The 26,161-nt window shown below is 45.1% G+C and overlaps 1 protein-coding gene across 11 annotated transcripts in view; it reads right to left on the bottom strand.

The window, feature by feature from the left end:
• DCAF1 (DDB1 and CUL4 associated factor 1) overlaps window positions 1–26,161 on the bottom strand; it is a 109,405-nt gene that overhangs the window by 77,059 nt on the left and 6,185 nt on the right. For 9 of the 11 annotated variants that reach the window (XR_008523282.2, XR_008523283.2, XM_054550673.2 and 6 more), the window contains exons 2-3: window positions 10,818–10,935; window positions 116–192 (exon numbers count right to left, since the gene is read on the bottom strand). Coding sequence is in view for 9 of the 11 variants with exons in the window: in XM_063722477.1 (XP_063578547.1) it covers window positions 116–192; window positions 10,818–10,935 (195 nt within the window). In the remaining 2 variants the exon portion in view is untranslated. Of the gene's footprint in view, window positions 1–115; window positions 193–10,817; window positions 10,936–23,487; window positions 23,535–26,161 lie in introns of all 11 variants that reach the window. The other 2 variants (XM_063722479.1, XM_024244490.3) reach the window with 1 other exon arrangement.

Below are 26,161 nucleotides of genomic sequence, written 5' to 3'. Positions count from 1 at the left end.
AAAATTTTCCCATAAGCAATTTTTCATTTTTAAAAAAGAAAAAAAAGACCCTTGCTTTAATAAACGTGTCTTAAAAGAAAAAAAAAAGACCCACACTTAAGAGCACAAGTCTTACCAGGATGTCGATCATCAAATGGGTCTGGATCCCCTTTACGATACTCTTCAGTTTCTTTTTCAATCAGTTGAGACATCCTAGCACAAAGGGAACAAGGGGTCAACTCTGGACAAGCATAAAAAAATGGACCACCACCTACAACAGTCAATTCAACAGTCAAGGTGGAAAATAAAAGCAAAGTTAGAAAAAGACTATTTCTTCTGATGTACATAGAAATCTAAGCAATTATCTCATAAAACAGTTTCCTCTCCCAAACTCATTCTTCTTTTTTTTTTTTTGACAGAGTCTCGCTCTGTCGCCCAGGCTGGAGCGCAGTGGTGTGATCTTGGCTCACTGCAAGCTCTGCCTCCCGAGTTCATGCCATTCTCCTGCCTCAGCATCCCACATAGCTGGGACTACAGGCACCCACCACCATGCCTGGCTAACTTTTGTACTTTTAGTAGAGATGGGGTTTCACCATGTTAGCCAGGATGGTCTCGATCTCCTGACCTCGTGATCCACCCACCTCGGCCTCCCAAAGTGCTGGGATGACAGGCGTGAGCCACCACACCCGGCCCCCAAACTCATTCTTATATAAACTTTCCCTGCCTCAAAAAATAACATTACCTTCACCTCAGAAGCCAAAAATGTAGGAATCATCTTTAAAATCTCCCTTTCTTGCCAGGTGTGATGGCTCACGCCTGTAATCCTAGCACTTTGGGAGGCCAAGGCAGGAGGATCACCTGAGGTTGGGAGTTCGAGACCAGCCTGAACAACATGGAGAAACACCATCTCTACTAAAAATACAAAATTAGCTGGGCGTGGTGGCACATACCTGTAATCCCAGCTACTAGGGCGGCTGAGTGAGGCAGGAGAATCGCTTGAACCTGGGAGGCGGAGGTTGCGGTGAGGCAAGAGATTGTGCCACTGCACTCCAGCCTGGGCAACAAGAGCGAAACTCTGTCTCCAAAAAAAAAAAATCTTCCTTTTCTCCTCCCTCTCCCACAACAATTTCTGTTAGCTCTACTACAAGGTACTTCCTGACTCACATCACTTCTCTAATTCTTGACCACTCCTATCCTCATCCAGACCACCACCATCAACTACGTGGATTACTTCCAATGGTCTTTTTACCAGTCTCCTTACTTCCTGCTTCCATGTCTGATCTGATGCAATTCATTCTCCAACTTCCAATGACTTATCACAATACCCTGAATTAAATCCAAGTACTACTATGGCCTGCAATTATCTGGCTTCTGCCTGCTGCTTCCTGACCACTTCTTCCACTCCTCCACCCTCCTGCATTAACCTTCAGTCACTGTTCTTCAAAGAGCCCAATTTCACTCCTGTTTCAGGGTTACAGTGCTATTACCTCAGCTGGTAACATTCTTCCCACCATCTAAGCCTCCACCCCTGCCCCAAGTAACCATTCATCCGCTTTCTCTCACTACAGGTGAGTTCTGCCTGATCCAGAATTTGTTTTCTTTTTTTTTTTGTAGAGATGGGGTCTTGCTATGTTGCCTAGGCTGGAGTCTAGTGGCTATTTACAAGCATAAACATAGCACACTACAGCTTCAAACTCTTGGCCTCAAGCAATCCTCCTGCCTCAGCCTCCCAAGTAGCTGGGTCTACAGGCACGCAACACTGTGTCTGGCTTGTTCCAGACTTTCACATAAATTGAACCATATATAATCTTTTTACATCTAACTTTCACCTAGCATGCTTTGAGAGTCATCCATGTTGCTGAATGTATGAAAAGTTCTGTTTTATTCATGCTTTTTTTTTTTTTTTTTTTGAGATGGAGTTTCACTCGTTGCCCAGGCTGGAGTGCAATGGCGCTATCTCAGCTCACCGCAACTTCCGTCTCTCAGGTTCAAGCGATTCTCCTGCCTCAGCCTCTTGAGTAGCTGGAATTACAGGCATGCACCACCATACCCAGCTAATTTTTGTATTTTTAGTAGAGATGGGGTTTCTCCATGTTGGTCAGGCTGGTCTCGAACTCCTGACCTCAGGGGATCTGCCCGCCTCAGCCTCCTAAAAGTGCTGGGATTACAGGCATGAGCCACCAGGCCCGGCTATTCATGCATTATTTATAAAACAAGAAAAATGGCTGGGCACAGTGGCTCACGCCTGTAATCCCAACACTTTGGGAGGCCAAGGTGGGCCAATCACCTGAGGTCGGGAGTTCGAGACCAGCCTGACCAACATGGAGAAACCCCATCTCTACTAAAAATACAAAATTAACCGGGCATGGTGCCACATGCCTGTAATCCCAGCTACTCGGGAGGCTGAGGCAGGAGAATCGCTTGAACCCAGGAGGCGGAGGTTGCACTCCATTGCACTCCAGCTTGGGAAACAAGAGCAAAACTCCACCTCAAAAAAAAAAAAAAAAAAAAAACAAGAAAAATTACTATTTCGGTGCCCTAAGACTGACACTTTATAATAATGACAAGCCAATACAAGACTATCATACGCTCCATCTAACATGTTCTGTCCTAAGTCAAACTCTCCTATGTGCTTATTTCCAGGACACTATACTTTCTAGTCTTTTTTTTTTTTTTTTTTAAGAAACAGGGTCTAGCATGGGCGATAGAATGAGACTCCATCTCAAAAAAAAAAAAAAAAAAAAAAAAACCAAAAACCAAAAACCAGAAAAAAAAAAACAGGGTCTCACTCTGTTGCTCAGGCTGGAGTGCAGCAACACGACTCAGGGCTCACTGAAGCCTCAACATATTAGGCTCAAGTGATCCTCCCACCTCAGACTCCTGAATAACTGGGACTACAGGAACACCACCACGCCCGGCTAACTTTAAATATGTTTTGTAGATGCGGAATTTGCTCCCCAGGCTGACCTCGAACTCCTGGGCTCAAGCCCACCTTGGCCTACCGAAGTTCTGGGATTACAGGCATTGAGCTGCCACACCCAGCCTTGCTAGTCTTTTTTTTTGAGATGGAGTCTCGCTCTGTCACCCAGGCTGGAGTGCAATGGCGCAATGTCGGCTCACTGCAACCTCTGCCTCCCAGGTTCAGGAGATTCTCCTGCCTCAGCCTCCCGAGTAGCTGGGATTACAGGCATGTGCCACCACGCCCAGCTAATTTTTGTTTTTTTTTTTTGGTAGAGACAGGGTTTTGCCATGTTAGTCAGGCTGATCTCAAACTCCTGACCTCAGGTGATCCGCCCACCTCGGTTTCCCAAAGTGCTGGGATTACAGGTGTGAGCCACCACGTCCGGCCCTTTCTAGTCTTAAGAATTAAACTCTCTTGGCCGGCGCTGTGGCTCACGCCTGTAATCCCAGCACTTTGGGAGGCTGAGGCGGGCAGATCACCTGAGGTTGGGAGTTAGAGATCAGCCTGACCAACATGGAGAAACCCCGTCTCTGCTAAAAATACAAAAAATTAGCTGGGCATGGTGGTGCATGCCTGTAATTCCAGCTACTCAGGAGGCTGAGGCAGGAGAATCGCTTGAACTCAGGAGGTGGAGGTTGCGGTGAGCCAAGATCGTGCCATTGCACTCCAGCCTGGCCAACAAGAGCAAAACTCTGTCGCAAAAAAATAACTAAATAAATATAAAAGAGTTAAGCTCTCTGCAAAAATTACTGGTCCACTCTAATCAAGCTTCAAAAGTATTTCTGCTTTTTCTTCCTTTCCCTCTAAACTCTGAAACCTCTCTTTAACACAAAGAGCAATTACACAAAATAACGTTATGTATACATATTTTTTTTGTTGGTGATGGTGATGGTTTTTATTTTTTTATTTTTTTTTTAAGAGACAGGGTCTCACTATCTCTCAGGCTGGACTGCAGTGGCGCAGTAGCACAATCGTACCTCACTGCAGCCTCAAACTCCTGAGCTCAAACAATCCTCCTGCGTCAGCTTCCCAAGTAGGTGGGACTACAGGTGTGAATCAGCATGCCTGGCCTTTTTTTTTTTTTTTTTTTTTTTTTGAGATGGAGTCTCACTCTGTCGCCCAGGCTGGAGTGCAGTGGCGCAATCTCAGCTCACTGCAACCTCGGCCTCCCAGGTTCAAGCAGTTCTCCTACCTTAGCCTCCTGAGTAGCTGGGGTTACAGGTACATGCCACCATGCCCGGCTAACTTTTGTATTTTTAGTAGAGATGGGGTTTCACCATGTTGGTCAGGCTGGTCTCTAACTCCTGACCTCATGATCCACCTGCCTCGGCTCCCCAAAGTGCTGGGATTACAGGCGTGAGCCACTGCACCCAGCCTTATACCTGGCTATTTTTTTAATTTTTTATATAGACAGCATCTTGCTATGTTACCCTGGCTGGTCTTGAACTCCTAGACTCAAGCAATACTTCCACCTCAGCTTCACAAAATATACTTAAGAATTATATATTGTAAGATCTACTAGTATCAAAAAAGAAAAAAAACAAACAAAAAGATCTACTAGTATCCTCAGTTGAAACTAAGAAATATAACAGAGAAGTTAAAAATATGGCCTCTGGGCCAGGCACAGTGGCTTATGCCTATAATCCCAGCACTTTGGGAGGCCAAGGTGGGAAAATCACTAGAGTTAAGGAGTTAGAGACCAGCCTGGGCAATATAGTGAAATCCCCCCCATCTCTACTAAAAATTAAAAAATTAGCCAGGCATGGTGGCAACACATCCCGTAGTCCCTGCTACTCAGGAGACTGAGACTGGAAGAAGACGGCTTGAGCCCAGTAATTCAAGGCTGCAGTGAGCTATGATAAAACTGCTGCACTCCAGGGCCTGGCGTGGTGGCTTACGCCTGTAATCCCAGCACTTTGAAAGGCTGAGGCGGGCAGATCACGAGGTCAGGAGATCAAGACCATCCTGGCTAACATGGCGAAACCCCATCTCTACTAAACATACAAAAAATTAGCTGGGCATGGTGGCAGGCGCCTGTAGTCCCAGCTACTCAGGAGGCTGAGGCAGGAGAATGGCGTGAACCCAGGAGGCGGAGCTTGCAGTGAGCCGAGATTGCACCACTGCATTCCAGCCTGGGCGACAGAGCGAGACTGTCTCAAAAAAAAAAAAAAAAAAAAAAGGTGGCTTTTGGAGCCAGATTTTCAGGGTTCAAATCTGAGCTCTTCCACAGTGTGAGACACTCTGGGTAAGTTATTTAACCTCTCTGTGCCTCAAGATAATAGTCTCTACGTTACAGAGTTTCCCTGGATTTAAGTTAATTAGAATAAAACCTGACAAGCAAGAGCTCTTTAGGTGTTAATTGTGGGGTTTTTTTCCTTCTGTTTAGTCTTCTCATTTTCCAAGAGTAATTGGCATCATAAAAACTGGGAATCGGGCCAGGCGCAGTGGCTCACTCCTGTAATCCCAGCACTTTGGGAGGCTGAGGCAGGTGGGTCACTTGAGGTCAGGAGGTCAAGACCAGCCTGGCCAACAGGGTAAAACCCATCTCTACTAAAATGAGAAAATTAGCCAGGCATGGTGGCGGGCGCCTATAATCCCAGGTACTCAGAAGGCTGAGGCAGGAGACTCACTTGAGCCAGGGAGGCAGAGATTGCAGTGAGCCAAGATCGAGCCACTGCACTCCAGCCTGGGTGACAGAGTGAGACTCCATCTCAAAACAAACAAAAAACTGAGAATCCAAAATAGGAAAAACAGTTAATTTAGGGTACCTATTGACTGGGATGAGGCAGGAGGGTGCAATCTGGTACTCAAATTCTACTATAACTTGATCTCGATAATGGTCTTACAAAAAAAAAATCCATCTAGCAGAGTACTTTACAGTATATAAATTACATCTCAAAAAAAAAAAAAAAGGCCGGGCGCAGTGGCTCACGCCTGTAATCCCAGCACTTTGGGAGGCTGAGGCGGGCGGATCACAAGTCAGGAGATCAAGACCATCCTGGCTAACACGGTGAAACCGTGTCTCTACTAAAAATACAAAAAAAATTAGCCAGGTGTGTTGGCGGGTGCCTGTAATCCCAGCTACTCAGGAGGCTGAGGCAGAATAGCGTGAACCCGGGAGGCGGAGCTTACAGTGAGCTGAGATCGCACCACTGCACTCCAGCCTGGGCAACAGAGCAGACTCTGTCTCAAAAAAAAAGACCAGCCTGGCCAACGTGGTGAAACCCTGTCTCTATTAAAAAAAACACAAAAAATTAGCCGGGCATGGTCGTGGGCACCTAATCCCAGCTACTTAGGAGACTGAAGCAGGAGAATTGCTTGCACCTGGGAGGCGGAGGTTGCAGAGCCGAGATCACACCACTGCACTCCAGCCTGAGTGACAGAGTGAGACTCCATCTCAAAACAAAACAAAACAAAACAAAAAAAGCCCACTCGCACAGCTTGGACCAAAGCCAGCCCCTTTCAACAGAATCAAGTCAAAGGCTAATAAAAGGATGAATTCAAGTAACAAAATGACATACATTGTTCTTACGAAACTGTCAAAAGATCATAAAAATAATGGTCAATAAAAGAGCAGACAGGCCTAAAATTCATTTGCTCTTCATGGAATATACTAAAACACCCAAACCTGCAGCCAGATGAGTGAAGAAAAAAAAAAAAAAAACCCTAAAACTATTTTAGAAAATATCCAGTAAACAGACCCACAATTTGGTGAAGGAGGGAAGTTACCCCTGATTAAAATAAAATAAACTGATCAGCCTGGGCAACCTGGCAAAATCCCGTCTCTACAAAAAAAAAAAAAAAAAAAAAAAAAAAAAAAACAAAAATTAGTGGAGCATGGTAGCATGCGCCCCAGCCACTCAGAGGGCTGAGGTAGGAGGATCACTTGAGTCCAGGAGGTTGAGGCTACAGTGAGCTATGATCACAACACTGTACTCCAGCCTAGGGGAAAAAAAAAAAAAAAAAAAACACTGGAATTGGAGTCAAAACCCAGGATTCTAACCTAAGTTTCCACTGCCTCGCTATGCAGTTTTTCACAAGTAAATGTGAGAATGTCTATTATTTAATGATGTATCTTTCAGAGATACTTTGAGTGACAAATAAGGAAGGTGAAGTTCAGATAAGTGCCTCTTACAGTTATGACACCAAAAAAAGTCCTCAAATATTTGTTGAGTGGAATGAACTGATTCACTCATTTTCTTTCCATTCTGATAACCCCTTTAATATTTGCAAACCTTCCCATTCCAGTAGATGTGTTTTATATATACCCACACACACACACACAAACCATACTACCTGATTTGGAACTTCATCATTATATACTATTTTGTGCTACTATGCATTGTTCCTTATCTGTTAGTTTTTGTTGTTGTTGTTGTTGAGACAGAGTCTCTGTTGCCCAGGCTGGAGTGTAGTGGCACAATCTCAGTTCACTGCAGCCTCGACCTACCTGGCTCAAGCAATCCTCCTACCTCAGCCTCCTGAGTACCCGAGACTACAGGCACGTGCCACCATGCCTGGCTAATTTTTGCATTTTTTGTAGAGACAACAGTCTCACCATGTTGCCCAGGCTGGTTTTGAGCTCCTGGGCTCAAGCAATTCACCTGCCTCAGCCTCCCAAACTGCTAGGATTACAAGTGTGAGCCACCATGCCAGGCCTCTGTTAGTCTTAGTTGCTTCCCAGGTAGTTATCTCCTTGAGGACGACCCCCCTCTATTTTAGGCTTTGCATGGCTGAAGAGCATAGCATAGTGAAAAAGCCGAGGATAAAATATGATAATGTAAAATAATGTTGAAAATAAAACATTAAGTACTTTTAGTATAAGTGCTCAAAGAATATTTCTTGAACAAGTGAATGAATCCACATAACCATCCTCATTAATGACTCTCCTCCTTTCACAGTCACATCAATTATACACATGTTGACAGCACAATATTTAAATTCTCTAATTCACTGTGGCTGCATTTCAAGTATCTTGTTTAATAGTTGGTGTTTAATTATTCTTTTTTTGTTTTGTTTTTTTAATCAAGACGGGGTCTTACTATGTTGCCCAAGCTGGTCTTTAACTTGTGGCCTCGAGCGATCCTCCTACCTCAGCCTTCCAAAGTGCTGGGATTAGAGACATAAACCACTACACCTGGCCTAACTTTTTTACTCTCCAATGCCTCTACCAATTAAAATCCAGTTTCTGCCAGTCAGCAATAATCCTGTTCCTTAAAAAAAAACTGGTATTTTCACATGTTCCCCGTGTATTAAAAGCAATTACGAACAATGCATTTATCCCCATTTAAACTTTCATAATATTATAGTTCTTTCTCCATAAAAAGTAAGAGATCACTGCACAAACAAAAAGATTTTTAAACAGTTATGATATTGAAGATGAGATGTTAAGGATCCCCACATTCCAGTGACCTTCTCCTTAGAAAACCCATGAGCACCCCTCCCCAGCCTTTACTTTTCACTTTTTCTCCATCTTGACACATTTATTAAATAAAATTATATACCATACAGTTATTATGAACCAGGCAGTGGATAAATCATCATTTGAGGAGACACCAATAAAAAGACATAATCGTAGGCCAGGCATGGTGGCTCATGCCTGTAATCTCAGCACTTCTGGGAGGCCGAAGCAGGTGGACTGCTTGAGTCCAGGTGTTCAAGACCAGCCTGGGCAACATAGCGAAACCCTCTCTCTACTAAAAATACAAAAAATTAGCCAGGCAGGGTGGTGTGTGCCTGTAGTCCCAGCTACTCCAGAAGCTGAGGTGGGAGAATCAACTAAGCCCAGGAAGTTGAGGTTGCAGTGACCCGAGATCACGTCACTACACTCCAGCCTGGGCAACAGAGGGAGATCCTGTCTAAAAAAACAATCATAGCCGGGCACGGTGGCTCACGCCTGTAATCCCAGCACTTTGAGAGGCCGAGGCAGTCAGGTCACTTGAGGTCAGGAGTTCGAGAACAGCCTGGCCAACATGGCAAGACCCCACCTCTACTAAAAATACAAAACTTAGCCAGCGTCGTGGCGGGCACCTGTAATCCCAGCTACTCGGGAGACTGAGGCAGGGAGAATTGCTTGAACCTGGGAGGTGGAGGTTGTGGTGAGCCGAGATCGTGCCACTGCACTCCAGCCTAGGCAACAGAGTGAGACTCCATCCCCCCAAAAAATAAAAAATAAAAACAAAAAAAGTTTTTCAGTTAAAACCATTCAGTTTAAAACCAAGGTAGGGAATAAAAAAAGCATTAAGTTATGAATAAATGAGGAGAGACACAGAAATGATGATGATAAGCTCAATTTTGGACATGGTCTGTTTCAGGTATCTGTAGAAGAGCCAAATAGGCCAGCATGGTGGTTTCGCCTATAATCCCAGCACTTTGGGAGGCTGAGACAGGAGGATTGCTTGAGCCCAGATGTTCAAGACCAGACTGGGTAACACAGGGAGATCCTCCCTCTACAAAAAATTTAAAAATTAGTCAGGTGTGGTGGTGCACACCTGTGGTCTCATCTAGTAGGGAGGCTGAGGTAAGAAGATGGCTTGAGCCCAGGAGATCAAGGCTGCTTGTGAGCTGAGATCATGCCACTACAGCCTGGCGACAGAGTGAGACCCTGTCTCCAAAAAAACAGAGCCAGAAGAGCCAGGTAAAGATATATTCACCAGGACGGGTGCAGTGGCTCACACCTGTAATCCCAGCACTTCCGGAGGCTGAGGCAGGTGAATCACCTGAGCTCAGGAGTTCAAGACCAGGCTGGCCAACATGGTGAAACCCCGTCTCTACAAAAAATAACAAAAATTAGCCGGGTGTGGTGGCGCGCACCTGTAATCCCAGCTACTCGGGAGGCTGAGGCAGAAGAATCACTTGAACCCAGGAGGCAGAGGTTGCAGTGAGCCGAGATCATGCCATTGCACTCCAGCCCAGGAGACAGTGCGACACTCTGTCTCAGATAAAAAAAAAAAAAAAAAAGATACATTCACCAAACAGTTGCGAAATGAGTCCAATTTTTTTTATTTTTATTTAATTTAAAAATATGCTGGGCATGGTGGCTCACACCTATAATCCCAGCACTTTGGGAGGCCGAGGCAGGTGGATCACCTGAGCTCAGGAGCTCAAGATCAGCCTGACCAACATGGTGAAACCCTGTCTCTACTAAAAAGATGCAAAAATTAGCTGGGCATGGTGGCAAACGCCTGTAATCCCAGCTACTCAGGAGGCTGAAGCAGGAGAATCGCTTGATCCCGGGAGGTGGAGGTTGCAGTGAGCTGAGATCATGCCATTGCACTCTAGCCTGGGAAACAAGAGCAAAACTCCGTATGAAAAAAAAAAAAAAAAAAGCCAGGCTCAGTGGCTCACACCTGTAATCCTAGCACTTTGGGAAGAGGCCAAGGCGGGTGCGTCACCTAAGGTAAGGAGTTCGAGACCAGCCTGATCAACATGGTGAAACCCCATCTCCACTAAAAAATAGAAAAATTAGCCGGGCACGGTGGTGGGAGCCTGTAATCCCAACTACTTGGAAGGCTGAGGCAGGAGAACCACTTGAACCCAGGAGAAGGAGGTTGCAGTGAGCCAAGATCACGCCATTGTACTCCAGCCTGGGCAACAAAGCAAAACTCTGACTCAAAAAAAAAAAATTAAATTAAATTAAATAAGAAAATTAAACAGCTTCAGGAAGTAGGGAGATAAAGACTAAATCTGAGGAAAGAAAAAAATTGATTTAGAATTTACAGCCTAGGTGAAAATGTTCCTATGCTATTCTCCACACCAATTTTTGCTTCTTTTTAAACTAGTTTTTGTGTGTTTATGTGTGTGTATGAAGAAATGTAGCATGTGAGTTGTGTCCGAAGTTTTTTATTAAACTAGGTTTTAAAAAAGTTATTCATACCTGGTAAGGATAGGTACCATGTCCTGCCCACTGCCATGTTCCTTTTCCCACTGCTCCAGCAGGGTAGTGAGCTCAGCTTTGGAGTCCACATGTACCACTACTGTAGTCATGGCTTTGCCTAAGGAAGCAAAAATAAAAATAAAAAAGACAACCAATAAATGAACACAAGCAAATAAAAGTGAAGAAGGGGTAGAAAAGGGATGAGAAGGCAAGAGAAAAAATTAAAAAGGGAAATTTAACCCCTTGAACCCTTTGGATTTATTTGTGGTACAGCGGAAAACTCGGGATACTCGTCAAGCCTAGATACCCATTCAATCATAATGAACAAGTACTTTCGCCTTTCTCAGCCTCAGCTTCAACTGTCAAATGAGGCAAGAAGCTGGATCAAAACAGTGATTCTTAACCTTTTGAGGAGCCCCTTTGAAAATCAGACAAAAAATATGGTACCTTTCCCTCATCAAAAATGCATTTACCACCAGGCATGGTGGCTCACGCCTACACTCCCAGCACTTTGGGAGGCTGGGGCAGGTGGATCACCTGAGGTCAGGAGTTCGGGACCAGCCTGGCCAACATGATGAAACCCTGTCTCTACTAAAAATACAAAAATTATCTGGACATGGTGGCAGGTGACTGTAATCCTAGCTACTTAAGAGGCTGAGGCAGGAGAATCACTTGAACCTGGAAAGCAGAGGTTGCAGTGACTCACACCATTGCACTCCAGCTTGGGCGACAGAGCAAGACTCCATCTCAAAAAGAAAATAAAATAGATTTACCTAATGCCTACCTGTAATATATACAATAATCCCAGGCCTAGATCTCTGAGGTCTAAAACTCTGTGCTTACATTTTTTTAAGCACAAAATGTGGCCAAAACTACTCCCAAAAATATTTTGCTCGTTAGTCCCTTGAGGAAAGTTCTATCAAAGATAAACGGCATGGCACACTCCTGTTTCTTTCTTTTTTTTTTTTGAGACAGAGTCTCACTCTGTCACCCAGGCTGGAGTGCAATGGCACCATCTCGGCTCACTGAAACCTTCACCTCCCAGGTTCAAGCAATTCTCCTGCCTCAGCCTCCCGAGTAGCTGGAATTACAGGCGCCCGCCACCACGCCTGGCTAATTTTTGTATATTTAATAGAGACGCAGTTTCACCACGCTAGCCAGGCTAGCCTCGAACTCCGTTTTTTTTTGTTTTTTGTTTTTTGTTTTGAGACAGAGTTTCACTCTTACTGCCCAGGCTGCAGTGCAATGGCATAATGTCGGCTCACTGCAACCTCCGCCTCCCGGGTTCAAGCGATTCTCCTGCCTCAGCCTCCCAAGTAGCTAGGATTACAGGCGTGTACCACCACGCCCAGCTAATTTTTGTATTTTTAGTAGAAACAGGGTTTCACCATGTTGGTCAGGCTGATCTCGAACTCCTGACCTCAGGTGATCCACCCGCCTCGGCCTCCCAAAGTGCTGGGATTACAGGCGTGATCCACCGTGCCCAGCTCTGTTAATTCTTAAAGAGAAGGCCAAGAAATGAAATGGACACTATTGCCAGCATGAAAGTGGAGAAGGAACACTATAAACTCATTTATCCTTGAAGGTTCCTAACCTCTCTCACAGCTGATTTCCTGGAAAGAAGAGGCCAGAAGAGAGGCAGAGAAGGTTGGCTGGGTTGAGTGGTCAAACTAGGAATGCAGAAGGGCAGGGAGCTGAGGTGAGCTTTGGAGGACCAAATAAGACACCCACATATGAGAGGCTTATAAGGGGATCCAAAAGGGATAAATGAGACACAAATGTTTGACAGGTTAGAGCATCAACTTCTTTATAAAAGTAGCCTTAAAATCAAAATGTCATATTCTGCCACGCAAAATGTGTATCTTCTCAGAAATAGCAACCATTCCATAAAGAGTTTCACATCAGAAAGGAATTACTAGCTGATTTAAAATGAACTCTTCTAAAGATATCTACCATAAAACCAAAAGAAATACATGTAAAAGATGATATCATTATTGCATTGCATTATTGCAATGTATTATAAAATGCAAATAATATTTGTGTTTTAATCAAGTACACGCAATTCCAAAAGTAGTGATTCATGTCACCTGGATTACACATAACTCCAAAGGAAAATATCTGCCCCACCCCCAAAATTGAACAAAATCAAAAAGATTCTTTTGTTTTTGTTTTTTTTTTTTTGAGGCAGAGTTTCGCTTTGTCGCCAGGCTGGAGTGCAGTGGTGCCATCTCAGCTCACTGTTATGTTCACCTGCTGGGTTCAAGCGATTTTCCTGCCTTAGCCTCCCAAGTAGCTGGGACTACATGCTTGTGCCACCACGCCCGGCAAATTTTTTGTATTTTTAGGAGAGACGGGCTTTCACCGTGTTAGCCAGGATGGTCTCGATCTCCTGACCTCACGATCTGCCCGCCTCGGCCTCCCAAAGTGCTGGGATTACAGCTGTGAAAACCACACCCAGCAGACTTTTTTTTTTTTTTTTTTTAAGAGTCTCACTCTGCCTCCCAGGCTTGAGTGCAGTAGCGCAGTCCTAGCTCACTGCAGCCTCAACCACCTGGGCTCAAGGGATCCTCCCACCTCAGCCTCCAGAGTAGCTGAGATTACAGTATGTGTTGCCATGCCCAGCTTATTTTTATTATTTGTTCAGGTGGGTTCTCACTGTTGCCCAGGCTGGTATCAAACTTCTGGCCTCAAGTGATCCTCCTGCCTTAGCCCCACAAAGTGCTGAGACAACAGGTGTGAGCCACCACACCCCGTCCTATTTTCAGAATTTCTAACCAAAGCCACAAAAAGGAAATGCTGTAGGTGTGACAGACTAATATGGACTTCTGACTTCAACCTAAGAAAACTCAGGCTGCATGTTTTACTGCTATCTACTAACTATACATACGTTGTTATTTTTATTTTTTTATTTTTTGAGATGGCATCTTGCTCTGTCACCCAGGCTGGAGTGCAGTGGCACGATCTCGGCTCACTGCAACCTCCACCTCCCAGGTTCAAGTGATTCTTCTGCCTTAGCCTCCCGAGTAGCTGGGACTACAGGTGCACGCCAGCACACCCAGCTAATTTTTGTATTTTTAGTAGAGACAGGGTTTCACCATATTGGCCAGTCTGGTCTCGAACTCCTGACCTCATGATCTGCCCGCCTCGGCCTCCCAAAGTGCTGGGATTACAGGCATGAGCCACTGTGCCCAGCCTCGATATATATATTTTTAAAACAAACTTCTTTTCTTTTTTTTTTTTTTAAGACGGAGTCACACTCTGTCGCTAGGCTGGAGTGCAGTAGGGCTATCTCGGCTCACTATAACCTCCACATCCCGGATTCAAGCGAGCGATTCTCCCACCTCAGCCTCCCAAGTAGCCGGGATTACAGGTACACACCACCACATCCAGCTAAATTTTGTATTTTTAGTAGAGACAGGGTTTCACCATGTTGGCCAGTCTGGTCTCGATCTCTTGACCTCGTGATCTGCCCACCTCAGCTTCCCAAAGTGCTGGGATTACAGACGTGAGCCACTGCGCCCAGCCAAAACAAACTTTTTATTTGGAGTAATTTTAGATTTACAGAAAAGCTACAAAGACAGTGCACAGTGTTCCCACATACCTCTCACCCAGTTCAGGTTTCCCTAATGTTACCATCTTATAGTGGTACACTATCAAAATTAAGAAACCAACATTGTCACATTATTATTAACTAAACTCCAGACCTGATTCAGATTTCACCATTTTTCAAATCATGTGCTTTGTTCCATGATCTCATCTAGGATACACTGCATTCAGCTGTCATGTCTATCTACTGTCCTCTGGTCTATGATAGACAGTTTGGGGGTTTGTCTTTGTTTTACATGACCTTGACAATCTTGAAGAGTACTAGCCAGGCTGGTAGAATGTGGCAACAATTTAACCAATTCTTTCTTTCTTTTTCCTCTCTTTCCTCTCTCCTCGCTCTCTCTCTCCTCTCTCTTTTTTTCTTTTTTAAAGACAGGGTCTCCCTCCTATGTTGCCTAGGCTGGTCGTGAACTCCTGGGCTCAAGCAGTCTTCCTGCCTCAGCCTCCCAAAGTGCTAGGATTACAGAGACAAACCACCACACCCAGCCTACCAAACTATTTATTTATTTATTTATTTATTTATTTATTTATTTGGAGACAGAGTCTTGCTCTGTCGCCCAGGCTGGTGTGCAGAGGCGTGATCTTGGCTCACTGCAACCTCCACCTCCCAGGTTCAAGCGATTCTCCTGCCTCAGCTTCCCAAGTAGCTGGGGCTACAGGCATGCGCCACCATGCCCAGCTAATTTTTGTATTTTTAGTAGAGACAGGGTTTCACCATGTTGGCCAGGCTGGTGTTGAACTCCTGACCTCACGCAATCCGCCCGCCTCGGCATCCCAAAATGCTGGTATTACAGGCATGAACCACTGCACCAGGCCTACCAAACATTTAAAGAAGAATTAACACCAGTCCTTCTCAAACTTCTCCAAAACCTGAAGAGGAAAGACACTTCCTAATTCATTCCATGAAGCCATCATTACCGATACCAAAGCCAAATAAAGATATCACAAGAAAAGAAAGCTACAGCGCGATGTCCTTTATGACCGTAGACATAAAAATCCTCAACAAAATACTAGCAAGCAGAATCCAACAGCATATTAAGAAAATTAAGGCCAGGCACATGGCTCACGCCTGTAATCCCAGCACTTTGGGAGGCTCAGGCGGGTGGATCACCTGAGGTCAGGAGTTCGAGACCAGCCTGGCCAACGTGGTGAAACCCTGTCTCTACTAAAAATACAAAAATTAGGCCTGGCATGGTGGCTCACGCCAGCAGTTTGGGAGGCCAAGGCGGGCAGATCACCTGAGGTCAGGGGTTCCAGACCACCCTGGCCAAAATGGCAAAACCCCGTCTCTACTAAAAACACAAAAATTAGCCGGGCATGGCGGCACGTGCCTGTAATCCCAGCTACTTGGGAGGGTGAGGCAGGAGAATCGCTCGAACCCAGGAGGCAGAGGTTGCAGTGAGCCAAGATCGAGCCACTGCACTCCAGCCTGGGAGACAGAGCGAAACCCCATCTACCAAAAAAAAAAAAAATTATCCAGGCGTGGTGGTATGTGCCTGTAATCCCGGCTACTCAGGAGGCTGAGGCAGGAGAATTGCTTGAACCTGGGAGGCGGAGGTTGCAGTGAGCCGAGATAGCACCACTGCATTCCAGCCTGGGCGACAGGGCAAGACTCCGTCTCGGGTGGGGCAGGGGGAGTAACACTCAATAAACAAGGAACAGAAGAGACCTTCTAGAACATGATAAAGGGGACTATGAACAATACTATACTCAATGGTGAAAAACTGAAAGCTTTGCCCCAAAAATCAGAAACAAGACAACAATGTCTGCCTTTGCCACTTCTATTAAAACACTGGAGTCCGCCTGGCGTGGTGGCTCACACCTGTAATCCCGGCACTTTGGGAGGCCAAGGCAGATAGATCACTTGAGACCAGGAATTTGAGACCAGCCTGGCCAACATGGTGAAATCTCGTCTCCAGTAAAAATACAAAATTAGCAGGGCGTGATGGGGCACACCTATAATCCCAGGTATTCGGTAGGCTGAGGCATGAGAATTGCTTGAACCAAAGAGGCAGACGTTGCAATGAGCCACAAGATTGTGCCACTGCAGTCCAGCCTGGGCAACAGAGTGAGACTCTGTCTCAAAAAACAAAACAAAAAAACCACACTCTACTCGGGTCCTAGGCAGAGTAATTAGGCAAGAAAAAGAAATATAGGCTGGGCACGGTGGCTCATGCCTGTAATTTCAGAACTCTGGGAGGCCGAAGCGGGTGGATCAAGAGGTCAGGAGTTCCAGATCAGCCTGGCCAACATGGTGAAACCGCATCTCTACTAAAAATACAAAAATTAGCTGGGCATGGTGGTGTACACCTGTAATCCCAGCTATGGGGGAGGCTGAGGCAGGAGAACAGCTTGAATCCAGGAGGCGGAGACTGCAGTGAGCCAAGATTGCACCACTGCAATCCAGCCTGGGTGACAGGTAAGACTCTGCCTCAAAAAAAAAAAAAGTGTGTATGCGTGTGTGTGTGTGTGTGTGTGTGTGTGTGTGTATAGATAGATAGATAGATAGACGGTATCCAAGTTGAAAAGAAGTAAAATTATCTTTATTCCTAGGTGACATAATCCTATATACAGAAAATCCTAAAGAATCCACATAAAAATTATTAGAATAAATGAATTCAGCAAAGTTGCAAGGTACAAGAGCAACACACAAAAATCAGTTGTACTGCTATACACTAGCCAAAAAACAATATGAAAGTAAATGAAGAGAACAATTTCATTTACAATGGCACCAAAAATAATAAAATAATTAGAAACAAATTTAATTTAAAAGGCACAAGGCCAGGAAGGGTGGCTCACATCTGTTAATCCCAGAACTTTAGGAGGCCAAGGTGGGTGGATTGCTTGAGCTCAGGAATTCAAGTCCAGCTGGAGCAACATGGCAAAACCTAGTCTTTACAAAAAACGTAAAAAATTAGCCAGGCATGGTGTGCACCTGTACTCCCAGCTACTCGGTAGGCTGAGGTGGGAGAATCACCTAAGCCCAGAAAGTTGAGGCTGCAGTGAACCAAGATCACACCACTGCACTCTAGCATGGAAAACATAGCGGGACCCTGTCTCAACAACAACCAAAAAGGCACAAACACAAGACTTGTACACTGAAAACTACAAAACATTGCTGGAGTCAATTCATGATGACCTAAATTTTAAATAACCTAAATAAACAAAAAGACATTCTGTGTTCATGGATTAGAAGGCTTAGTATCAAGATGGTAATACACTCCAACGTGGTCTACAAATAAAACGCAATCGCTATCAAAATCCTAACGACAGACCAGGCTTGGTGGCTCACGCCTGTAATCCCAGCACTTTGGGAGGCCAAGGTGGGTGGATCACCTGAGTTCGAGAGTTCAACACCAGCCTGGCCAATATGGTGAAACCCTGTCTCTACTAAAAATACAAAACATTAGCTGACCATGGTGGCAGACGCCTGTAATCCCAGCTATCTGGGAGAATGAGGCAAGAGAACCGCTTCAACCCAAGAGGCAGAGGTTGCAGTAAGCCGAGATCATGCCACTGCACTCCAGCCTGGGAGCAACAGAGAGAGACTGTCTCAAAAAACAACAACAAAAAAAAAAACCCAATGACCTCTTTTGCAGAAATGGACATGCTGATTCTAAAATTCGTATGTAATTGCAAGGAAACCTGAATAGCCACAACAATCTTGGGGAAAAAAAAAAAAAAAAACAAAGTTAGGGTCAGGCGCAGTGGCTCACACCTGTAATCCTAGCACTTTGGGAGGTCGAGGCAGGTGGATCACGAGGTCGAGATCGAGACTATTCTGGCCAATATGGTGAAACCCCATCTCCAGTAAAAATACAAAAATTAGCTGGGCGTGTTGGCACGCACTTGTAATCCCAGCTACTGGGGCAGCTGAGGCAGGAGAATCACTTGAACCCAGGAGACGGAGGCTGCAGTGAGCCAAGATTGCGCCACTGCACTCCAGCAAGGCAACAGAGCGAGACTACGTCTCAAAAAAAAAAAAAAAAAGTTGGAAAAATCACACTTCTGATTTCAAAACTTGCTACAAAACTATAGTAAATGGAACAGCACGGCACTGACATAAGGATCAACATATAGACAAATACAACAGAATTGATAATCCAGCAATAAGCACTCACATTTATGATCAATTTTCAACAAGGGTACCAAGACCATTCAATAGGAAAAAAGTATTTTCAATAAGTGGTGCTGCCCAGGCACAGTGGCTCACGCCTGTAATCCCCACACTTTGGGAGGCCAAGACAGGCAGATAACTTGAGCAGGAGTTCGAGACCAGACTGGCCAACATGGTGAAACCCCGTCTCTACTAAAATACAAAAATTAGCCAGGCGTGGTGGCGCGCCTGTAACCCCAGCTACTCGGGGGGGCTGAGGCAGGAGAACTGCTTGAATTCGGGAGGCGGAGGTTGCAGTGAGCTGAGACAGCGCCACTGCCCTCCAGCCTGGGCGACAGAGCAAGACTCCATCTCAAAAAACAAACAAACAAACAAAAAAGTACTGATGAGACTGGGCACAGTGGCTCACGCCTGTTATCCCAGCACTGTGGGAGGCCGAGGTGGGCAGATCACGAGGTCAGGAGATCAAGACCATCCTAGCCAACATGGTGAAACCCCATCTCTACTAAAATACAAAAAAACGGCCAGGTGTGGTGGCACACACCTGTAGTCCCAGCTACTCAGGAGGCTGAGGGAGGGGAATCACTTGAACCTGTGGGAGGCGGAGGTTGCAGTGAGCCGAGACTACGCCACTGCACTCTAGCCTGGTGACAAAGCAAGACCTTTCTCAAAAAAAAAAAAAAAAGTAGTGCTGAGACAATTGGATATTATCCCACAAAACAGTGAAGTTGGATCTTTGCCTCACAGTATATGCGAAAATGGGCCGAGTGCTGTGGCTCATGCCTATAATCCCAACACTTTAGGCAGATCATCTGAGGTCAGGAGTTTGAGACAAGTATGGCCAACAAGTTGAAACCCTGTCTCTACTAAAAATACAAAAAAGAGCCAGGGATGGTGGCAGGTACCTGTAATCCCAGCTACTCGGGAGGCTGAGGCAGGAGAATCACTCGAACTTGGAGGGGACAGAGGTTGCAGTCAGCCGAGATTACCCCACTGCACACTGGCCTGGGCAAAAGGGTGAGACTTTGTCTTAAAAAAAAAAAAAAAAAAAGGCCAAGAAACACATGAAAGATACTCAACATCAGTCACTAGGGAACTGCAGATCAAAACCACAATGAGATATCACTTCTTACCTACTAACATGACTATAGTTTAAGAAATGAGAAAATATAAGCATTGGCAAGGATGTGAAGAAACTGGAACACATATTGCTTGTAGAAATGTAAAAAGGTGGCCCGGGCGCGGTGGTTCACACCTGTAATCTCAGCACTCTGGGAGGCCGAGGCAGGCGGATCACGAGGTCAGCAGATCGAGACCATCCCGGCTAACATGGTGAAACTCCATCTGTACTAAAAATACAAAAAATTAGCCGGGCGTGGTGGCAGGCGCCAGTAGTCCCACCTACCCGGGAGGCTGAGGCAGGAGAATGGCGTGAACCCAGGAGGTGGAGCTTGCAATGAGCCAAGATCGCGCCACTGCACTCCATCCTGGGCGACACAGAGAGACTCCATCTCAAAAAAAAAAAAAAAAGAAAGAAATGTAAAACGGTATAGTAGTTATAAAAAACAGTTTGGGACTCTCAAAAAGTTGCAGGTCTTTTTTTTTAGTCACATGTAGAATTACTATACGACCCAGCAATTTCACCACTAGATATATACCCAAAAGAACTGAAAACAGGGCTGGGTGTGGTGGCTCACACCTGTAATCCCAGCACTTTGGGAGGCCGAGGCGGGCAGAATACCTGAGGTCGGGAGTTTGAGACCAGCCTGACCAACATGGAGAAACCCCATCTCTACTAAAAATACAAAATTAACCGGGCATGGTGGCACATGCCTGTAATCCTAGCTACTGGGGAGGTTGAGGCAGGAGAACCACTTGAACTCAGGAGGCAGAGGTTGAAGTGAGCCAAGATTACACCATTGCACTCCAGCCTGAGCAATGAGAGCAAAACTCCATCTCAGGAAAAAAAAAAAAAAAAAAGGAATTCAAACAAAGACTTATACACCAATGTTCTTGGTAGCATTATTCACAATAGCCAAAGAGTAGAAACAACCCAGAAGTCCATCATCAGATGAACAGATAAACAAAATGTGGTATAGTCACACAACGGGATATTCAGTCATAGAAATGAATGAAGTAGTAACATGCTACAGATGTGGAAAAACCTTGAAAACAATAAGAAAGCAGACACAAAAGGGCACATATTATATGATTCTATTTACATAAAACATTGAAGGCTGGGCATGGTGGCTCACACCTGTAACCCCAGCACTTTGGGAGGCCAAGGCGGGTGGATCACGAGGTCAAGAGTTCAAGACCAGCCTGGCCAACATGGTGAAACCCCCGTCTCTACTAAAAGTACAAAAATTAGCCAGGCATGGTGGCATGCGCCTGTAGTCCCAGCTACTCAGGAGACTGAGGCAGAAGCATCGCTTGAACCTGGGAGGCAGAGGTTGCAGTGAGCCGACATCGCGCCATTGCACTCCAGCCTGGGCGACAGAGCGAGAGTCCGTCTCACCAAAAACAAAAAAAAAATTGAAATAGGTAAACCAACATACAGAAAGCTAACTAGTAGTTGCCAAGGGCCTGAGGAAAGGGGAAAATGGGTAGTGACTGCTAAATGGGTATGAGGTTTCCTTTTAAGGTGATAAAAATATTCTAGAACTAGAAAGAGATAATGGTTGCACAACACTATGAATCTACAAATGCCACGGATTTGTACACTTCAAAATGGGTAGTCGTTAATTTTATGCTACGTAAATTTAACACAATTTTTTAATGAGAAAAGAAATGATCCAGAAGAGACTGCTTCTTAGATAACTTAAGCAGTGAGCCTACTAGAGCACATAAAGACATGATTTTTTAAAAAACACTACCTCTAATAAAGATTAATTCAAAGGCATTAAAACACTAAAATTTTATATTTTTAAAATTTTTTAATTTTTATTATTTTGTAGAGACAGGGTCTCACTATGTTACCCAGGCTGCTCTCAAATTGCTGGGCTCAAGCAATCCTCTCCCCTTGGCCTTCCAAAGTGCTAGGATTGTAGACATGACCACCATGCCTGGCCTAAAACACTAAAATTTTAGAGTTCAACTTAGAAACATATACATATATACTTCTGGTATCATTTTCAGAATTTCCAACTAATCTATGCCTGAAAATAATTATAACTTTGGGAATAACCACTTGACCAAGGAAAATATGAGCCTTAGTGAGACCTTGTCTCTATTATCTAAAAAAATAATAAAAAATAGGCCAGGCGTCGTGGCTCACACCTGTAATCCCTGCACTTTGGGAGGACAATGTGGGTGTATCATCTGAGGTCAGGAGCTCAAGACCAGCCTGGCCAACATGATGAAACCCTGTCTCTACTAAAAATACAAAAAATTAGCCAGACGTGGCGGCAGGCGCCTGCAATCCCAGCTACTCGGGAGGCTGAGGCAGGAGAATCGCTTGAACCCGGGAGGCAGAAGTTGCAGTGAGCCGAGATTGCACCACTGCACTCCAGCCTGAGCGACAAGAGCAAAACTCCATCTCAAAAAAAATATTAATAATAATAAAGAATAAAACAATATAAAGGCAAGGCATGGTGGCTCACACTTGTAATCCCAGCACTTTGGAAGGCTGAGGTAGGAGGATCACTTGAGCCCAGGGGTTTGAGACCAGCCTGGGTAACAGTAAGACCTTGTCTTTATTATTTAAATACATAAATAAAGGAAAAGATAAACTTGTAACAGACTTAATTAATAATAGCAATGTGAATTAACATAGTATCAATAAAAGCAGTCAGCAACTGAGTGTGGTGGCTCACACCTGTAATCCCAGCACTTTGGAAAACCTAAGTGGGCAGATCGCTTGAGCCCAGGAGTTTGAGACCAGCCTGGACAACATGGTGAAATCCTGCCTCTATGAAAAAAATTTAAAAATTAGTAGTAGTAGTAGTAGTAGTACCTATTTCAATGTGTTTTTTTGTGTTTGTTTTTTGTTTTGTGAGACAGAATCTAGCTCTGCTGCCCAGGCTGGAGTGCAGGGACACGATCTTGGCTCACTGCAACCTGTAATCCCAGCTACTTGGGGAGGCTGAAACAAGAGAACTGCTTGAGCCTAGGAGGTGGAGGCCATCACTGCACCACTGTACTCCAGCCAGAGCAAAAGTGCGAGACCTTGCCTCAAGAAAAAAAAAAAAAAGGCCAGGCACGGTGGCTCACACCTGTAATCTCAGCACTTTAGGAGGTGGCTCACACCTGTAATCTCAGCACTTTAGGAGGCCAAGGCAGGCAGATCACCTGAGGTTGGGAGTTCGAGACCAGCATGACCAATATGGAGAAACCCCGTCTCTACTAAAAATACAAAATTAGGCCGGGCGTGGTGGCTCACACCTGTAATCCCAGCACCTTGGGAGGCCGAGGCCGGCGGATCACAAGGTCAGGAGTTCAAGACCAGCTGGCCAACATGGTGAAACCGCATCTCTACTAAAAATACAAAAAAAATTAGCCGGGCATGGTGGCACGCGCCTGTAATCCCAACTGCTCTGGAGGCTGAGGCAGCAGAATCGCTTGAACCCAGGAGGCAGAGGTTGCAGTGAGCTGAGATCACACCACTGCACTACAGCCTGCACAACAAGAGCAAAAACAAGTCATCTTCACCTTGTTATGCCCAAGACAGTAACGGTGCATTACTCAAGTTCTTAAGTGAGTTCTTTAAGTGCTATGAAGAAATGATGGTCTGTCCAATGGTGACACGATAGTTACAAATTAGTGAATATCTAGTATGGGACAGACATTGAGCTAAGTAATTTACTATACTTACATTATTCTGAATTTTCACAACCATCCTACCCTTTTTCACACATAAGGAAACTAGCTCAGAGAGGTCCCCAAGACCAGCTAGTACTAGGTAGAAAAAAGGTTTCAAGGATTCATATCCCAACTCTGCTGACATACCTGTGAAGTCTTGGTTATTTAACTTCTCCAAATCTCAATTTCCTTATCTGTAAGATGGAAACAGTTGTTGTGCGGGGTTAAATGACAATATTGTCCCCATGATGGGATAATATAAAGCCTCAAGAAATACCTATGTAAAATTTCCTTATCCTAACAAGTGTCTGCTAGGGTATTTAGGGATGACAGGCCTGCAACTTATTTCCAAATGATTCCACAAAATATATATATAGATACCACACACACACAAATAGACAAAATATGGCATAATATTAACAATTGTTTGCCAGGCACTATGGCTCATGCCTGTAATTCCAGCACTTTGGGAGACTGAAGTGGGTGAATTACTTGAGGCCAAAAGTTCAAGACCAGCCTGGCCAACGCGGCAAATCCCCATCTCTACTAAAAATTAAAAAATTAGCCAGGCGTGGTGGCACACACCTGTAATCCTAGCTACTCCAGAGGCTGAGGCATGAGAATCACTTGAACCTGGGAGGCAGAGGTTACCGTGGGCAAAGATCACACGACCGCACTACAGGCTAGGTGAGACACAGGGAGACTGTCTCAAAAAAATAAAAATAGGCGGGCGCAGTGGCTCACGCCTGTAATCCCAGCACTTTGGGAGGCCGAGGCGGTAGATCACAAGGTCAGGAGTTCATGACCAGCCTGACCAACATGGTGAAACCCCGTCTCTACTAAAAATACAAAAACCAGCTGGGCATGGTGGCACGCGCCTGTAGTCCCAGTTACTCGGGAGGCTGAGGCAGGAGAATCACTTGAACCCGGGAGGCAGAGGTTGCAGTGAGCCGAGATTGCACCACTGTACTCCAGCCTGCGCAACAGAGCAAGACTCTGTCTCAAAAAAAAAAAAAAAAAAATTTTAAATTGCCAGGCACAGTGGCTCAAGCCTGTTATCCCAGTACTTTGGGAAGCCAAGTCAGGAGGACTGCTTGAGGTCAGCTGGGCAACATTTTGAGAAACAGTCTACACAAATATTTAAAAATTAGCCAATCATGGTAGCCTGTGACTGCAGTCCTAGTTACTCAAGAGGCTGAGGCAGCAGGCTCCTTTGAGCCCAGGAGTTGGAGGCTGCAATGAGTTATGATCACACTCGAGACCATCATGGCTAACACGGTGAAACCCTGTCTCTACTAAAAATACAAAAAATTAGCCGGGCGTGGTGGCAGGCACCAGTAATCCTAGCTACTTGGGAGGCTGAGGCAGGTGAATGGCGTGAACCTGGGAGGCAGAGCTTGCAGTGAGCTGAGATCGCGCCACTGCACTCCAGCCTGGGCAACAGAGTGAGACTCTGTCTCAGAAAAAAAAAAAAAAAAAAAAAGCCAGCGCAGTGGCTTATGTCTGTAATCCCAGCACTTTGGGAGGCCGAGGTGGGCAGATCACGAGGACAGGAGTTCGAGACCAGCCTGGCCAATATGCTGAAACCCCATCTCTACTATAAATACAAAAATTAGCTGGGTATGGTGGCGCGTGCCTGTAGTCCCACCTACTCAAGAGGCTGAGGCAGGAGAATCACTTGAACCTGGGAGGCGGAGGTTGCGGTGAGCCAAGATCGCGCCACTGCACTCTAGCCGGGGCAACAGAATGAGACGCTGTCTCAAAAAAAAGAAAAAAAAAAAAAAAAGAGTTATGATCACACCACTGCACTCCAGCCTAGGCTACAAGGCAAGATCGTGTATCTAAAAAAAACAGGCCAGGTGTAGTGGCTCGTGTCTGTTAATTCCAACACTTTGGGAGGCCGACGAGGCAGGATCACTTGAGTTCAAAACCAGCCTGGGCAACATAGTGAGACCACTGTCTCTATAAAAAATAAATGAATAAAAATAAAAAATTTTAAAACTGTATAATAGGCAGAACAGTAAAACACTGTACTCAGCAACTACCCAAGAGATACTGAGCACAAAATGATTTCCCTACATTCCCCAAATTCTCTATTATCTCTTTAACATCCAAAAATATATACCCACTCAAAAATGGGTAATGAATAACTGCTATATAGAAAACCCAAATGTTCACATCATTAAGAAAAATACTAAATAGATCCCTAAAATCTAAATATACACACTTACATAAACATTAAAGGTAAACTCCAGTAAGCTGGAAAAAGAAAATGCAGGATGATATTACCAATTAACTTCTCATTCTGTACATTAACAATGCATTTTGAAGAGGAAGATGCTAATATAAAAAATTAAAACATGTAGACTAATTAAAAGGCTTCATCGAAAAAATAGGGTAAGGAAAAACCGAGACCAACATGACGTGGCCAAGGACGAGTCATTCGTGACTCAAAAATAGCTAATACAAACACTCCAAAACTATTTCCTCAACAAATGGAAAACCAGAGCGCTGCCACTGCAGTAAGAGGAAGCCAGACAGAAAACTGTCTAAGTGAAGTTGTTAAGCAAACGCTTCTGACACCCCAGTTGAAAACTACTATAACCCCCGGAAATAGACTCCAGGAAAGCTTGGCGGGCACTCTGAGTTTGACTCCAGGCTGCGGGACCCGCACACCTCTCTTTCCAATCCTTCCCTCTTTCATGGGGATGGGAGGAGCGCCCGGAAAGCTCCGCCCCCGTCGCACGGTCCAAGAGCCGGGCGGGTGCAGGCAGAGGTGGCACGAGGCCGAGACTGGAGAGCCCGCCCAGGTGACTGGAGC

The sequence above is a fragment of the Pongo abelii genome, chromosome 2 (genome assembly GCF_028885655.2).
Source record: "Pongo abelii isolate AG06213 chromosome 2, NHGRI_mPonAbe1-v2.0_pri, whole genome shotgun sequence".
Lineage (NCBI taxonomy): Eukaryota > Metazoa > Chordata > Mammalia > Primates > Hominidae > Pongo > Pongo abelii.
The sequence above is the reverse complement of the archived record's forward strand: the minus strand, read 5'-3'. Positions and strand labels throughout refer to the sequence as shown.